This window comes from Strix aluco, chromosome 21 (assembly GCF_031877795.1).
Source record: "Strix aluco isolate bStrAlu1 chromosome 21, bStrAlu1.hap1, whole genome shotgun sequence".
In the NCBI taxonomy this organism is placed as follows: domain Eukaryota; kingdom Metazoa; phylum Chordata; class Aves; order Strigiformes; family Strigidae; genus Strix; species Strix aluco.
The window spans coordinates 5,717,648-5,734,223 of record NC_133951.1 but is presented as its reverse complement, the minus strand read 5'-3'; the positions used below and the strand labels follow the sequence as shown (position 1 = coordinate 5,734,223).

The 16,576-nt window shown below is 47.8% G+C and overlaps 1 protein-coding gene across 1 annotated transcript in view; it reads left to right on the top strand.

Moving 5' to 3' along the window:
* DNAH9 (dynein axonemal heavy chain 9) overlaps positions 1–16,576 on the top strand; it is a 202,555-nt gene that overhangs the window by 13,575 nt on the left and 172,404 nt on the right. Inside the window, exons 8-17 of the mRNA XM_074847373.1 lie at positions 618–686; positions 1,950–2,076; positions 4,655–4,910; positions 6,151–6,392; positions 8,894–9,029; positions 10,120–10,316; positions 10,411–10,835; positions 12,467–12,689; positions 15,018–15,184; positions 15,551–16,421. Coding sequence (XP_074703474.1) covers positions 618–686; positions 1,950–2,076; positions 4,655–4,910; positions 6,151–6,392; positions 8,894–9,029; positions 10,120–10,316; positions 10,411–10,835; positions 12,467–12,689; positions 15,018–15,184; positions 15,551–16,421 — 2,713 coding nt within the window. The remainder of the gene's footprint in view (positions 1–617; positions 687–1,949; positions 2,077–4,654; positions 4,911–6,150; positions 6,393–8,893; positions 9,030–10,119; positions 10,317–10,410; positions 10,836–12,466; positions 12,690–15,017; positions 15,185–15,550; positions 16,422–16,576) is intronic.

Below are 16,576 nucleotides of genomic sequence, written 5' to 3'. Positions count from 1 at the left end.
ATTTTCAGGAAAACTTGGATATTGTAGACAAAACAATGGGGAAAAGATGACCTTAGAAGGATTACTCTGTCCGGCTGCCTCCCTGGGTTCAGAGGCAGTTGTACAGCCCAGGCAGCATTGCCAAGGCTCTGCCTCCCGTGCTCTGGGATGCCTTTATTCTCCCCTGCCCCTATGATTTGAGGGACACAAATTTGGCACCACAAAGAGCTGCATCTACCAGGAGCCACATGCTGCTTCCTTCTGAGCATCTTTGATCTTGGAAAGTGCTGGCTGGTAAGCAGAGGGTGCCATGCTCTGTGCAAATGCGGAGTGTGAAACCTGGAGTATTAGGTGTGTTAAAGAGACCAGTATTCCTTCAGCAGCACTGAGCCCTTCTTCCCCCCCTAGGATGTGGTTCCATTTTGCAGGTTGTCATGCAAACACCTGAGAAAGAGTGCACTGGGGCTTGGATAGCCTTTTGCAGCAAAACGATTTTGGGTGATGCGGTGGGGAGTGAAATCCAAGGTCCCCAGTCAGAGTCTGCCTGCAAACGGGTGGGTGATCTTGGGAAGGGGCAAATACAGACTACAGCCTCACAGAGTTAAACATAATGCTGAGCTTCTCTGTTGTGCTGCCAGCTGCTTGGACTCTGCTGAAGGACGACGGCTGATAGAGAAGTATGAAGAAATGATCCAGCTGCTCGACAGGTAAGTGGTGGCTCAGGCAAGGCTGTAAGTATATGAAGTAACTTTCTCCTCCTCTAAACCACCTTCCAGCACATTTGCCAGCTCAGGGCCTGGGAATGTCTCTTTCTAAGCCAGAGGAAATTTTTGGATGAGAGAGGAGGAGGAATCCCGTTGCTATATACCACAGTCTTTCTGTCATGTCTTGAAATGAGAAGTTTACGTGGGAGGAATGGGGGCTGTGCAGCCTAGCAGAAACATTGGAACAAGCTTCTGTTGGATGTAGAAGCTGCTCTGGTAGAAAACCTGGACTGACCAGAATTCTCAATCCACTTGTGCCCATTCACAGAGTGTATTTACAGTGACTCTAATGTATATATTCCAAAATTAGGAGTGGGATTCATTGTTCCTGACTTAGTATGCTTGATGCTAAATCTGAACTGGTTGTTAAATCTGAACTGGATGTTAAATCTGAACTGGTTGCTCTGGGCTTTCCCTTGGGAAGAGCCACCTCCCTAGGAAGGATACGTCTCTGCAGATCCTGCTCTCCATCAGCAATGAAGGGAGCTGAGACACGTGGCTGCTGGGTACTGCAGGGCAGTTGGAGGGAGTCCTGTTCCTGATTACCAAAACAAAGGCTGAATAATTATGGTACAGCCTTTCAGAAGAGAGCAGAGGATCCTGGGTAACTTCAACAGAGGTGGTGTTTTCTGGGTGCCATTTCCCAAAGTGCTAAATTGACAATATGATTTAGAAGAGACTTTGTAGCTTGAGTTGGACTGCCCATGACATGTGAGATAGCAGGACCCCTATTCAGCCCTCTGTGTTTCCACTGCCAGTGGTATCACAGAGCTCTCAAAGAGCTGAATTTCCCTGAAGCTGACGGTCTCTCTGCAGTGACTCTGAGAGAAGTGAAGGCAACTGCATCCATCCCCAGCACTTGTATGGATTTACGCACCCATTTCTGCTTAGACACTTTGGAAATGCCCAGTAGCTGCTTATCTGTTACTTTAGGCTAATGCTTTTGAAAGCCTGTCTCTAAATCTGAATCCTCTGCTAAAAATAGTACAAAGAGAGATCTTTGCCCTCCTGACTTGGCGCTGTCACTGGTTTTCAGGTGTTTGTCTTTGAAGCCATGTTGTTTATTGAGGTGGTGTGAATTGGTTTTTAATATTCCTTCATGTTCTTCAGTCCTCAGAAGCAGACCTGTCTTTCATTTGGTTATATGCCCTGGTCTGCTGGCTTGGTACCTACATGAGGGATGTTTTGTTTTTTTTTTTCTGGCAGGTATCAGGAAAAGCTCTATGTAGACTGGTCCCAGTCAGTCTCTGAAAAATCACAGTACAACCTTATTCAACCACTCATCCAACGAGATCCAGAAACCAAACTGATCACAGTCAATTTTGATCCCCAGGTAAAAACTGCTGTCAGTTAGCTTTCCTGCCTGCCTGCTGCCATGTGTCCAAGCTGTGCCCCACGGTGCGTGGGAGGTGTGGTGGGATTTCTACTAGGTCTGTTCTGCTGAGTTCCATGGAACCGCTTCTGTGATGGGTAACATGAATTTATCATCCTCTTGTGGTAAAGAGGATCCCATCTGTGGGATTTATCTCCTGGTAAAATATCAGGATTACAGTTTGAGCAGAGAAAATTCTAGTTAAAGCCAGTGGCAGAAAGTCCCTGAGTAGCCAGATGTTTAACTGGTGTCAGCATCTCTAGACCAGATTTGATACTGGTGTGGGGAGTGTTGGGGCATCATATACAGAGGTGGTTTAGTGTTATGTGCACCTGAAATCTGAGCTTTCTGAAAGGTTATAAAAAACCCAGGAAAGGTTTGTTTTGTTACTCCAGTGTTGTGGCTGTTGGCTTTTCTTTACTGTGGTGCATGAGGTTTATGATAGATTTCAGATCATTTCTCTGTCCCCTAGAGCTCCCCTAAAGCCTGTCTTCAGCGTGGGGAGGATTGACCATCCACCTCGCCCAAAGCAGAAGCAGAGCTCCAAGCCAGCAGTATGCATAGATGGATTGAAAGCTGCTGGGGCCTGGTGGGAGCCAGGGTCTGCCAACTGTAAAAATGTAATTTGCTGGGGAGGTGCTAAATCTCAGGAGCCTGGGAAATGTTGGCATCAAAAACTTCCACTGTTCCCTGGGACATGCTGCTGCTAAAGGAAGGTGTTTAGGTTTTAGAGCTCACTCAAGCCTGGCCTTCAGTCAAAGGATTTTTCAAGCTCCTTGGAAGCTCCTTGCTGAGCTGGGAGCCAAATGGCCCCAGGGGATGTTTTCCACCCTTCACCCTGGTAACAGGATTTGGAGCCTATGATGTTTTGAGCATTCCTGTTCTCAGCTCCAGTCTCTGAGTGTTTCTGCACTGCTCTTCTCAGCCCTACTGAGGGCTGCCTGATGTCCTGAAGTGTCCATTTAGCAGCCTCTTCATGCCCTCCAAAATAGATAGGAGCACCTCATTTTGCCTAGAGGATGTATTTGCAACTCTTCAGCATGGAAGAGTCTTCCAGAGCTCATCTTCCATGGAGGAGAGGGAAAGAGGGGAAGACACCCTTGACCCCATGCTGGGGATGTCCCAGACATTCCAGTGCAAAGAAGGGAAGGGAGCTTGGTTCTGTCTATTTCACCCTCTTGTTCCTTCAGTCCTCTGGTTTTCCCTTTCCTACCACCCCCTCCTCCTTTGTCCACCTTGCCAGAGTTCCCCCTGCACCCTTCTTCACCCCTTCTTTCTTTCCTCTTCTTGTCATCATGTTCACTATCACTTTAGTGTTATAGATACTCTGAGTGTGTTATGACATACCTTCCGGACTTGCACTGCATGTTCCTCCCCTTTGCCGTCCCTTCAAAGGGAGAGTGCTTCCCAAGTGCCTCGGCCAGTTCTGCCAGATGTTGGGCAAAGGCTAATGTCAGGCAGAGGTGGAGAGGTTTCAGTAACTCCTGCCTGTCACCCAGAGCAGTGACAAATGCTCCTGGACATGCAATCCCTGCGCTTGTGACTTCACCTGCTTCTGTTCATATCTGCAGCTTTCCAGTTTTCCCATCAAAAAGAGGAGAAAGGAACTGGGACCAGAGGGCATGAGTGGCATGGGATCAGAGAGAGATGTCTTCCCCATGTCTTCACAGGAAGGGATGATACGATCTGCCAACCTAAGGGAAAGGCGATTTTTAGGAAGCTGCACCCCAAGTTCAGCCACAGCCAGGAGTGGTCCTCACCCCTGCCGTTGCCCATACAACATACCAAATTTCTGCCACCGTGCCAACGTGTGCAGTTCCAGGAGCATTTTACCTCTCACTAGCCACTAAACTGAGCAAAGATTTTTAGTCTTAGAAGTGATATATTGCACTGGAAGACCTTGCTGCTCCCTTTGTTGCAGGGACTCATTTATACTGGGGTTTATGATTTAATAATCTCCTTCAATCCAGTCCCATCGCAACTCAAACATCAACTTAAACATGCACTGGCATTGAGTGCTTTTGGTTGGGCTAGGAGAAGTCTCCAGCAGAAGTCTTTGGTGGATGGTGGCCATAGGAAGATTTGTATCACTGGATTTGGGGCCATGTTTTTGGTTGTTTTGGTGAGTTTTTTTAATTTTTATTTTTTTTTTATGCCAGTCAGGCCAACAAGCCAACAGATCTGGAGCCATCTTATCTTTCACTTAGATAACTCCGCTTGCAGACACAGTATTGCTGTAAGACTCTAGTTATGAGGATAGCTGAGAGGACCAGAGATTCTCGTGGCTTTTAGAGGCTGCATAGAGTTTGCTGGCTGGGTAGTTAACAGAGCTGTCTGTCTTTGGTTGGGAAGAAAACCAGAGGCAAAGATCAATGGGAGACAGATAGTATGGACTCTACTAGGTGTCCAGGCTCTTTTCAGAGTGTGCTGCTTTTATTCACAAAGGGCAAGAAACCCCTGAGATGCTCAGAACTGATTGGAGAGTGCCAGGTAAATGGGGAGGATTGTCCCATGTTCAACTTTTATCTTGTTTCTCCAGCTCGTTTCGGTGCTGAGGGAGGTGAGCTACCTGTCTGGCAGCCAGAGGGGAGCCATCCCACTGACGGCAACAGAAATCTATTCCTCCAAGGAATCATACCGGCAGATGGTGGCCAACTTGGAGCTGATGGTGAACAGATACAACAAGGTCCTGAAGACAGTCCTGGAGGTCGAATACCCTCTAATAGAGGGGCAGCTGCGGGATATTGACCTGAAGCTGAAAGAGGCAGAAGAAACACTGAACTGGAAGATGGAGGGTGAGCTAGCTCTGTGTTAGGGGAAAGAGTGCATACGCTTGGGTCCTATCAGATCCCCCCATGTGCCCAACCTCTGTCACCTGGTTCCCAACTGCAGTTCCCAGCAGGACAGGCACCCTTCAGCAGAGCCAGAATTGGAGAGATGAAGAGCAGTCCCCAGCTTGCCTGCTCCTTGCCACATTCTGTTGATCTGCTGGTGCTGTGGACCGGATCCTGCTCCCTTCAAGTTCTGCCTGGGCTTCTGGGGAGGAGAGGCTGCCCTCTAAGCAGTGCCACTGAGGAGATGGCAAGATTTGGGTTTGCAAGAACTGGCAAGGCTGGGGTTGAAGAATCTTCTTACTGCCTGTGCTGCCCGCCCTGTGCCAGCCCAAGTGACCCATTGTGTGGCTGTGTGCCTGTGTCCCTGAGACACTGCTTCCTCACCCAAAAGGAAGTGGGAACCCTTGGCCCAGCTATCTGGCACTGGGATGGACTTGTCCCAGTGAAAGCCAGGGCAACCTGATTATCTTTTCCAGAAGGATGAAATACTGCAGCTAGAGGTGGATTTTGTGCACTGTGACTTTGGGATGATTTAACCAGTGTTCTTGCTTGATTAGTTTTAACTGCAAAGCAGAGTGGAGGAAGACAATTTGTTTCCTCTTGGTGAAAGCAAACTGCTCACAGGTGGAATATATATTTCTGTCATTGGGCTTGTGGTATGAATAGGAACAGGCGTCCTCCCTTGGGATCATGCAAAGCTGAAAAACTCTTTCTCCATTGCACAATAAAGAAAGATGAAGGGATTTTCCTGCAGATGAACTCTAAGTTCTCTGCATCTAAATGCAGCCCTCGTACCTGGGGCTGGGACAGCCCGTGTATTAGGGTTATGGGTCCCTGCTCTAGTGATGGTGGCAGGGACCACTCAGCCTGTTGTACTCATCCTCCACATGCTGCTCCCTTTGGTAGCAATCAGTGGGAGATCAAACCTGGGTAGAGGGAAGCAGGAAGTGTCAAACATCCCCGTGGTGGTGGTAGTCTTGGCAGAAAGCAGAGGCTGCAGCTGTCCATACCGTGGCTTGTTGGGGTAGGAGGGAGCTAGAAGTGGCTCTGTTGGTTGGTGTGGGAAGTCTTGTGTTAATGATGGGTGAGAACTACATGAGACCATGGGGAAAAAGTCAGAGGCTGGTTTTAAGGAGGGTGCACAAGATCTTGTCCCAGCAGCCCTGAAAACAAGTAGTCAATCATCTCATTCTTTTACCAGGTGTCTGGGATCATATCTCCGTGGTGATGGATGATGTCCATGACCTCGAGCAGAGGATACAGAAGGCTAAAAACAATGTTGAGGAGATCCAGACCATCATGCGATCGTGGGTGTCGCCCATATTCGAGAGGAAAGATTGTAAAAAGGAATCACTGCTAAACCTAGAGGACTGTCAGGACCGTCTGGAAAGGCGTTACAGCCTTGTCAGAGAATCAGGGCAGAGGATTCATTTGCTGGTGAAGGTGAGGGGGGACCTTCCCCAGGGGTTTGTTGGGTCTTCATAGGCTCTGTGTGTTTCTCCGATGTGGTGAAAATGTCCAGAGCTCTTTCACCTTAAATTTAACTCCCTTAACTCATTTGAAAACCTTACTCAGTGTCAATTAATGATAGCTTTGATGAGTGAGCTGGTATGGCTGTGTGGTGCAGGGCTGCTGGCTGGGCACTGCTGGACACACAGTTCCGGACAAAAATGGGAGCAGCTGCAGCTCAGGGAGTCTGGCTTCCAGTCCTGGCTGTTGTGGAGCCACTAGAGGGGAGTCGTGCATCAGGCTTTGGGATCCTGCTCAGAGGAAAAATCCCCCTCCAAAATATTTACCTGAAAAAAGAGAGTTAGCTGGCTGTGGCTGACCTTTCTGTTTCAGACTTGTTGTCCCCCTGTGGGAGCACGAGGTGACGCTGGCAGTCCAGGGAGAAGCTGAGTGACAGGAAAAAAGCTGCTGTCTTGAAACCTCGGTGCTTTCCAGCAGCTTTGCCAGAGCTGAGTCCTCTTTGTAGGCCAGGAGAAAGCCCAAAGCTCTGGTCCTCACCTGCCCGGAGTGAGGTGTTATGCATGTCAGGGACAGCACCTCGTCCTGGAGTGAGATGGATTTTAGATCCAGCTCTCTCCTGAGGGTCACCATCTGGCCTAGGACTCTGGAGAGAACTGGCTGACCCTCTCTGGGACACTGAGCTCTTGTTGCTCATCTTACCTCACTGTCTGCAGGCAGCCCTGGACCTCTAACCTCCTTCTCTGCACGCTGAACCCATAGTGAGGATTTTACTATGTCCATGTTGTTCTGCTGCCAGAGCTGTAACAGGCTCAGCCACCTCTGGCTACTATCCAGAAGACCAGGGCACTTGCTAGATTGGCCAAGGAGAATATGGGTTTGTGGTCATGGCAGGAGCGCTGGCACCACTGGTGTGGTGACATTGCCAATGCTGCTCCCAGAGGCAGGACCAACTGCAAAGCAGCATGAAGGTCCTGGGGAGGAAAAGGCACCATAGCCCAAAGTAGGGTGTCCTCATGCCTGTCCTGCTGTGCTGGTCAAACCTGGAGGAGCTGCAGTGGAGGGGCCAAGGGCTGGTCTGCTGGGTTTCCCTTGGTTGTTCAAGTCTTCCTGGGGGCAGGTGAGTCTTGAGGCTGCTGAGAAAAGCACAGTGAGGGTTTGGGTATGTGCACCAACAGGCAAAGGCAGGACAGCTAGATGCGGGCTTTCATTGCCCTTCATTCACCAGGATGAGGCATCTGGAGTAAAGGCTCAGTACAACACCAGTAATAAGGGGACATTATCAAATACAAGGACAGGGGATGATGAAGAGAGGGTGGTGCTTTCAGATGGATATTCCCATAGAGTTCATTTGTATGAAGTTCCCCTTTCTCTAGTGTGCGCAAAGTGTGGCCAGAGTGAGTCTACAAGGGGCTGGAGCCCTGGCTTGCTCTCTTGAGAGTTTAAGCACCCAGCTATGATGTGTCAGGTTGGGGAGCAGCAACTTTGTTGGCTCAAACCCAACTGGCAATGCTGCTCTATCTCGTGTGCCAAGCTGCCATGTCAGCGCTGGGAATGGCACCCTCTCCTGTGCCTCCATACATGAAATGCTGCCAACGTTTACCCCCCAGCAACAGACAGTGTGTGTTGATTTCTGCTCACTACGAGCTGGACCTTATTTTTTTTGAGACCTTGCCTGTGTTGAGGGCTCCTGGCAGGCTTAGGAGAGGGAACACTCAGAGGACAAGCAAGGCAGGGGACACAGCAGAGCCTGGAGGACTGCTTGGAGGTGCAGAGAGTGGATACACAGCCTGGCCATGTGGGGATGAAAAGAGGAAACCCAGGAAGGATGAGTCCCTGCTGTGACCAGAAAACTCCAAATTTCCTGACTGGGTGCTTGCCTGGAGAAAGGGAACACAATAAGTTGAGGAGGGAGGTTGTTAGCCAACACTTTGTCTTCTGATCCCAATCTTTATCTGTTTTTACATAGTTTATTAAAAAACCTTTTCCTAAATTTAAAAGTTCTCTGGTCTTGAGAAGGGCATTTGTAGGGCAGAGGTGTAAGCAGTCCACCTCGAAGGCCTCATCCACTCATGGTAACATTATACATGCCACCAGGGCTGGGTCTTCATGAACTGGATGACCCCTTCAGGCACTTTGAGACTCCTGAGTGCTCCCTGCCCCAATATGCAAAGCAGCCTCTAACCCTGTGGCTTCAGAGAAGAGGGAGGAGAACATGTCACAGAGCAGCTAAGTCTCTTCTGCACTCCATTTTTACCTTGCAATTATTTTTAGTTGTTTCAGATGACAAAGCAGCCCTTGACAGAAGGAGCAAATCGTGGCCATGCCAGCAGCAGCAACATCCGCCTGTCTGGTTTTCCATGCCTCCACAAGGCTGGTACCCACGTACTCACTGGCATCAGTCCTTAGCTGTGGACAGCTCTCTTGAGGACAGACTCAGCCCTGCTGTATTTAAAGGCATCTTCTTTTTCTTCCAGGAAAACCAGAGCCTCTTACTTGCAGACCCAGCATCTGACATCTGGAAGGCCTATGTGGATTATGTCGATGAGATAGTCCTGGATGGATTCTTCACTGCCATTGAGTGCTCGCTGAAGTACCTCCTGGAAAACACAGGTGACTGCTGGTTCTTCCCTGGTCGTGGTGGCTGCTTCAGACTCACCAAGGGGAGGTTTCTGTTTTGTGCCCTCCCTCATGCCTAAGAGTTGCTGTCTTCTTCTTGGCTTTCTGCTGTGCCTCTTGCACTGTCTACGGCAAGTGCTGGAGGAGCCTCCAGACATGGTGGGTGACTCCATCCCCCAGTCACTGGAGCAAAGCATTGCTCAGGGGGAGGGATAGAGACAATTATGCACCATTTGCAGGGATTAATGGACAGACAAAATTGAGGCATCGTCCCAAGTCTGTGCTTGGGCATCAGCCATCTCCTGCCCTCCCATACACAAAGCATCAAGGTTACACAATCTTTCATTTGCGGAGAGTCTCAAGAGCCAGTTCTGCTGATGAAAGGCTTGAAAGAAAAACCTCAGTCCTGAGCATTAGTGCAGTGAAGATATGAGATGGCTTCAGGCTTCAGTAAATCAGACCTCCTGCCTAAGGCCACTGTGGAGTTTCACTCACTCGGCTGAGAGCAGCCTGTGTCCAGCTAAAGCATGTCTCCAGGAACACTTCTGTCCTGGATGTGGAGGCACACTGAGTTGGAGAGTTGCATCCAGTTCTTCACCGTCTTGTTAAAAACATGCATATAATTTCACATTTGCATTTGGTTTCAGTTTCCAGTTGCTGGGTTTTTTTCGTGCCTTTCTCCACTGAATTAAAGAGCCTCTTGGTTCCTGTTGTTTTTCTCCTCTGCAAGTACTTATGCGCTGTAATTGTTCAGCTCTCAGACTCCCTTTTGATTAGCTAAAGAGCCTGGTCTCTTTAAGGCATTTTTTCTTCACAGCATTTTTTCCGGTCCTTAAATCATTGTGTCTCATCTGTTCTCCAGTATCACCTGTGGGAACCAGAACATCAGCCAGTTTGCCAGCATCTCCTCTGTGTTGAGTGCAGACACAATGTCACTGGACCCAGTGAGTGGGTGTCTGCGATCACACCTGCCTGTTGTCCCTGTGGGGCATTGTGTACATATTGTGGTGAGATGTTAGTGGTGGCTCAACATCACTTTTCTCCCCTTGAAAAAGAACCTGTCATCTCGGTTCTTCCCTACTAGATCCCAAGGCAGGGCTCGCTCCCCTGTTTGAGGTGCAGCTGGATTTGGTGATCCCAGATTTGATATTTCATCCCTCCTTGGACCCTGGCACAAATGATAACTTCTATGACATGGTGGAAAGTCTTCTCAATGACATCTACCGGATCTCATCACTGGTGCCCAGGCTGGCCAAGCACAGCGGCTTCCTCCACTACCAGGTCAGTGGCTGTGGACCTCCCTCATGCTGTGTGACAGTGAGGAGGTACCACGCTGCTCCTGCAACACTACGCTCTCCTCTCTCTCCTCTCCTAGGCTGACACGGAGGACATGGCTGATCTGGCTGACATGCGCCATGACCTGATGGGACGTGTGCAGGCTGTGATGGCAGCCTGCTGTGATTACCGCAGTGCCTTCGACCGATACTCCTACCTCTATGGGGATGACAGAAAGGAGTTCGCCCGCCAGTTCCTCCTCTATGGGCACATCCTCACTGCTGCAGAAATTGAGGCCCATGCGGAGGATGGGGTCCCTGAAACGCCTCCCACACTGCAGCAGTTCAGAGAGCAGATCGACTCCTATGAGAAGATCTATGAAGAGGTGAATCACATTGAGCCCATCAGCATCTTCCAGAGCTGGATGAAAGTTGATGCTCGGCCTTTCAAGGCATCCTTGCTGAATGTGATAAAAAGGTGGAGCTTGGTGTTCAAGCAGCATCTCATGGACCATGTCACACACAGGTAAGAGCTGATCCTGCCTCCTCTTCCTGGGACCTGTGCTGACCAAAGGGCATTTTTCTTGTCTTGGCTGGGCTTTATCATTTCACACTGGTAACCAATAAGCTAATACGGGAGCAAGAGAAGGGGGCCTATACTGCACGCCAGCTCCATCACATCCACTCGTCTCTGCTGGGAACTGGTACGGCCGAGCGTGTAAAGTGGAAACAGTTATATGGACTTGGTACCACTGACATCCCACGAGCCGATGCTCCTGGGACCTGCTGTGTGGTGTTAGACAGGACATCTGCTTGTCCGTTCATCCTGATCCAACTAACCTAATCTCTGCTAGGGCTCTGTACATACTTCACTGAATTTGATATTAGCCATCAGTAAAGCTGCATTAATGTCATGACATACTTGCTCTATTTCTAAATGCATTGCTCTTTTGAGTGCACTCTGTGTAAAAAAACTAATTCAGGTTGCCTGGCATGAGCAGTCATGGGGAGGTAGTTTCAAGGTTACAGAAAGGAGGGGTTTTGGATGTAAGTTTTGAATTAACATGTGTTCCCTGCTCTGAATAGCTGCTCAGTCACCAGGTCTGTGCAGGACAATGCGTCAGGTGATTTATTTGAGTAGTCACAACTGAAGGATATCATAGGTCTTGAATGCTTACAAAGAAATATTTACAGACATATGTAGTAGTACAGGCTGCTGTGTGCGGTGGATGATATGATGTGTTCTTTTCAGCACCGTAATTCTGTTAGATAATTTCTGTGCAAAGAGGTTTTTCTGTAGCTTAGAACAGGCATTTAGGAGTTCTTATTAAGAGTTCCTGACTCAGCAGTTGAGTCTTTATTAGGTGAAATATTTAAGGATACATTTTGGCCCAGCAGCATTCACAGAATTTAAGTGGGCACTTAAAAAATAAATGTTTTGAGGAGAGAAGAATGGCTGTGCTGGAAAGGACCAGAGATCCAGGAGCCCATCATGCCTTTGCCATCAGTGCCTAGTAGCTGGTGAGATTAAGAACAGGGTAAGCAGGTAGGAAAACTTCCCCTAAACACTCTCCTTTGTCTCTAACAATTAATAGCTCAAGGACTTTGAGAAACAGGGGCCATACCCTTGTAGTTAAAGGCCTGGATGGATTTTTTTTCTCTCACAAATGTTCAGTTGCTTTTCTGAACTTCTGTGAATTTTTATTGCATGTATCCTCCTGCAGCAGGGAGTTACCCTAAGAAATGAGGCAGTGTGTGAAGAATAATCCCTGTTGTAGCTTTGCAACTTGCCGCTTCATCTGAGGATCCTGAATTCTTGTATTGGAAATGATGAGATGAAAACTGTCCTTTCAAACTCACTCTCTCCAGACCACTCCTGAGCTCACAGATCTTTGTTACACTCCTTCTCAGATACCTTTTCTCCAACCTGAGAAGTCCCAACTTATTTATCTGTTCCTTTCAGGAAGCTGTACCACATCTATGGATCCCTTTGAGCATGAATTGTGGTTCTGATGCCCTCAGCATGTTGCCGTGCAATGGACAGGGTTAGCCAGGCCTTTCCCCTGTCCATGCCAGTCCAGGTGCTTGGTGTAAGGCTGATAATTATTTCAGTAGGAACTGCTCTTACTTTGTGCCTTTCTGTTTTGTGTTATATAGCTTGGCTGACCTCGATGAGTTCATTAAAACTGTTGATAAAGGTTTGAGCAAAAAGGTTGAGAAAGGCGATTATGATGGCTTGGTGGAGATTATGGGTCATCTCCTGGCTGTTAAAGAAAGGCACAGTGTCACTGATGCCATGTTTGAGCCCCTGAAGCAAACCATTGAACTGCTGAAGACGTATGAGCAACAGCTGCCAGAGGAAGTTTATAAGCAGCTGGAGGTGGGTGAAAACTTGTGGTGGACACATGAATTTGCTGAGTAGCAGATGTCAAAGAGGGTGTGAGCTTAAGAGCATTGCAGGAATATTTAAGACCCTTTTCCCTGTCATTAGAGGGCCTCAGTGGATAGTATTTTGCTATTGCAGGATGTGCCTTAATAGCTCTAAATTTTGGAGTTATATTGAGATTTTTCTTTTAAAGCAGAGATTAAGCCTTTTGTTATGTATGAAAAACATAGAATTGCCTGCTCCAACTCCCAGCGATTACTCCTGAAAAAAATTAATGCATTTTCAAATACATCTGTTAATTAGGTTGAATTATAATTATTTTTAAATAAGCCAGTTCTTGGCAACTGTAGAGATGGGAAGGATAATGTTGGCAGAGGAGTTGCCTTCTCATAGGACTTCAGTCCTTCACTGGATCTGTAACACCAAATCTGTTTGACCCAGAGGACATCACTAAGAGAAGATTATGAAAGTATTTTGGCACCTTTCCACATCTGGCTCTGATGAATCAGGGGGTTTTTTGGGAATTCGTTTCATTTCTGGAAAGGGGACCATGAGATGGAGGTTAGAAAAGACTGTGAGGTGCCCAGCCAGCCTTAGGGAACAGGAGTCAAGCACTGGCAACAGCCAACATGTTACAGTGGACAAGCGTGTGGCTACGTGCTGATGGATACCCTATAGTCATGGGGTCCTGTGGGCAGAGGTGTCTGTGTAGGACACAAGGTTTAAAGGACCTTTTGGGGAGATGTTCCTGCCTGATGCAGCTGTGCAGCAAAGGCTCCAGTTCTCTGCTGCAGGCTTGGATGGGAGCTGAGTGGGGTTTAGCAATCCCCTGGTTTTCTGCTTGTGCAACTGTGATCTGTGGGTGGTCGGGTCACCGAGTCTGGAATAGTTAAGGGTCCTAAAGACACCTAGGTTCCTACAGACTCCCTGAAAACCAGGAGAGCTGCATTACATGGATGCTCTGACTGCTGCAGCAGCTTCAGTCCAGCATAAAACATGGTGCTGCAGAGAACCAGGCTCTGCTAATTCCTCTGCCTGAGAGCTGCTTGTTTGGTGACTGTTTGTGCAAGTACATTTGAACAACTGATTTATTTTTCTGATAGAAGAAATGAGGGATGCAGGGCAGCCATTCGGATCCAGGAGATAAACCAGTTTTGTTCTTTCTGGAAAGTGACAGGAACACGTAGTTGAATGATTCATTCTCTCCTGTATACGGTGGGAAAACCAGAAATAAGTTCCTCTAGGTATTGCTCCTTCCATGGCTGTGGAGATGGATGGGCTGGAGCTGGTAGTTTGTACGAGAATTACAAAGAAGCAGCTCCACGTGTGTCCTGCTGTGGTCATGGATAGTGATTTCTATTGAGACTGGAATATAAAATGCCAGAAAGAGACCCCTCAGGAGGGACTGGCCCTGCTGTGGCCACTCTGGTGCCTCAGAGCTGTCTCCAGGTTATTTCCCTTCTTTCCATAGTGTTGGTGTGTCTCCATTAATCTCCTTAACTACGTGAACTGGGATGAAGAGAAACCCAAAGTCTTCCCTGTAGGCTTGCACAGTACATGGGGAAGTGGGCTGTCTGAGAGCAAAGCACTGGGAGTTGACAACAGAGCCCTTGGATGGTGTCAGTGTTTGGGCTGAGGATATGGCCCAAAAAGCCTAGTGAGAAGAAATAAAATCCCTTTCTGAAGAAAATCCCAGATACAGAGGGTGGATTGTCAGCGGTGCTGTGCACTTGCAGCTTGGATGATGAAAAAACTGAGAAAGAAACCGGTCTTATTTAGTTCTAATACTATATACACAGGCTGGAGGGATTTGCCCCAGAGAGCTCCCTAGAAGTCCTTCTGGTATAACATCTTCTTCTGCTCTGAGAGCTGGCAGGAAATTTCCCAGGCTCTGTTTCTTAATTAGCTCTGGGAAGCCAGACAATCTGATGAGCTTGCAACCGCAGCCCATCCTCCTGCCTTCAGCCACTCCCAGCAGGCTCCAGGTCTCGCTGGGCTTGATGTTAGGATTGCTGTTCTCTCCTGAGTGTTGAACCATCCTGGGAGCCCAGGATCTAGTCTGGGACTCTTCTTCTGAAGTTACTGAACATGTTTGTACAATCAGAGCAGTCAGTTATAAGGTCTTAGTCTTCAAAATCGTGAATAGCTGGGAAGTTTTATCCCAAATTGTGTGTTTAGCCTTTGCATCACAACAAAACTTCCTTATAGTTTCAGACACGGAATCTGTTGCTTTTTCTGTTCTGTGATTATCCATAAACAGATCAGACGCATCTTATATCAAATAGCAAATACTGCCTACCAGCATTTAAATTTTGCTTGCAGGAACTGCCAGAGAAATGGAACAATATAAAGAAGCTGGCAATAGCTGTGAAACAGCATGTGGCTCCTCTGCAGGCGAACGAAATGACAGTTCTGCGCAAGAGCTGTGCAGCGTTTGATGTTGAGCAGCACAGATTCAGAGAGCGATTTCGGAAAGAAGCACCATTCAGGTACAGGCAAATTATAGCATCAGAGAAGCCCCAAGGAAAAAAAGCTTTATGGGATCATCTCCAAGTCTCCTGAGAATGTATGCTTGAGCCCTTGCATACCTTTCCTACCTTCTCACAGTGTTGTATCTGTTCTGCCTGGGGTGTTTCGTCCCTGGGAACACTGTCCAGTGTTAGTAAGAGATTGAATTTGGATGCTGAGTGCACAGTATCGCTTTAAGGTGGCGTCAGTAGTGCCATGTGGCTGTACCATCAGTGTATACTATAGACATTTCATCTCTGCTTTGCCTCTTAGAGGCACTGTTTGTTTTATGTTTTCTTTAGAAGTTGTTACAGTATCACTTATGAAGAATAAACATTTCTTTCTAGGTTTGACACCAAAAAGCCTTATCAACTGCTGGATGCAAAGCACATTGAGATTAAACAAATGGAGTCAGCCATGACCTCAATTTATGAATCAGCTGGTCTGTTTGAAGTCATGGTGCCAGATTATAAACAACTGAAGCAGTGCAGAAAGGAGCTGTGTCTTCTCAAAGAGCTCTGGGATATGATCTCCCTTGTGAACACTAGCCTTGATGACTGGCAGACCACCAAATGGGTGGATATTAACGTGGAAAACATGGATCTGGAGTGTAAAAAGTTTGCAAGAGAGATTCGGAATTTGGATAAGGAAATGAGGGCATGGGATGCTTTCACTGGGCTGGACAACAAAGTGAAGAACATGCTGACAGCCCTGAAAGCTGTGGCAGAACTTCAAAATCCTGCTATTAGAGAAAGACACTGGAATCAACTGATGCAGATGACAGGTGTGAGGTTTGTGATGGACTCGGACACCGTGCTGGCTGACCTCCTGAAGCTCAACCTGCATAACTTTGAGGATGAGGTTCGTGGCATTGTGGACAAAGCAGTGCGAGAAATGAGTATGGAAAAAGTCCTGAAGGAACTAAAAATGACTTGGAGCACCATGGAGTTTCAGTATGAGCCTCACCCCCGGACGAACATCCCGTTACTGAAGTCAGATGAGGAACTCATCGAAACTTTAGAAGACAACCAGGTGCAGCTGCAGAATTTAATGACATCGAAATATATTGCTTTCTTCTTGGAGGAGGTGTCTGCATGGCAGAGGAAGCTGTCCACTGCGGACTCCATCATTTCTCTCTGGTTCGAAGTGCAGCGTACATGGTCTCACTTGGAGAGCATATTCATAGGCTCAGAAGATATACGGGCACAGCTTCCCAAGGTATGAAACCACAAATCCTATTTTTCCTGTTTGGAAAGTGTTGAAGAAGAGCCTCCATTATATGAAACAGGGTTATCTATAATGCCAAGCTCCCCAAAGCAGAGCTTTTCTCCTGCTGCCTTGCTTTTTTTGGAGGCTCCCTTAGTGCTCTATTA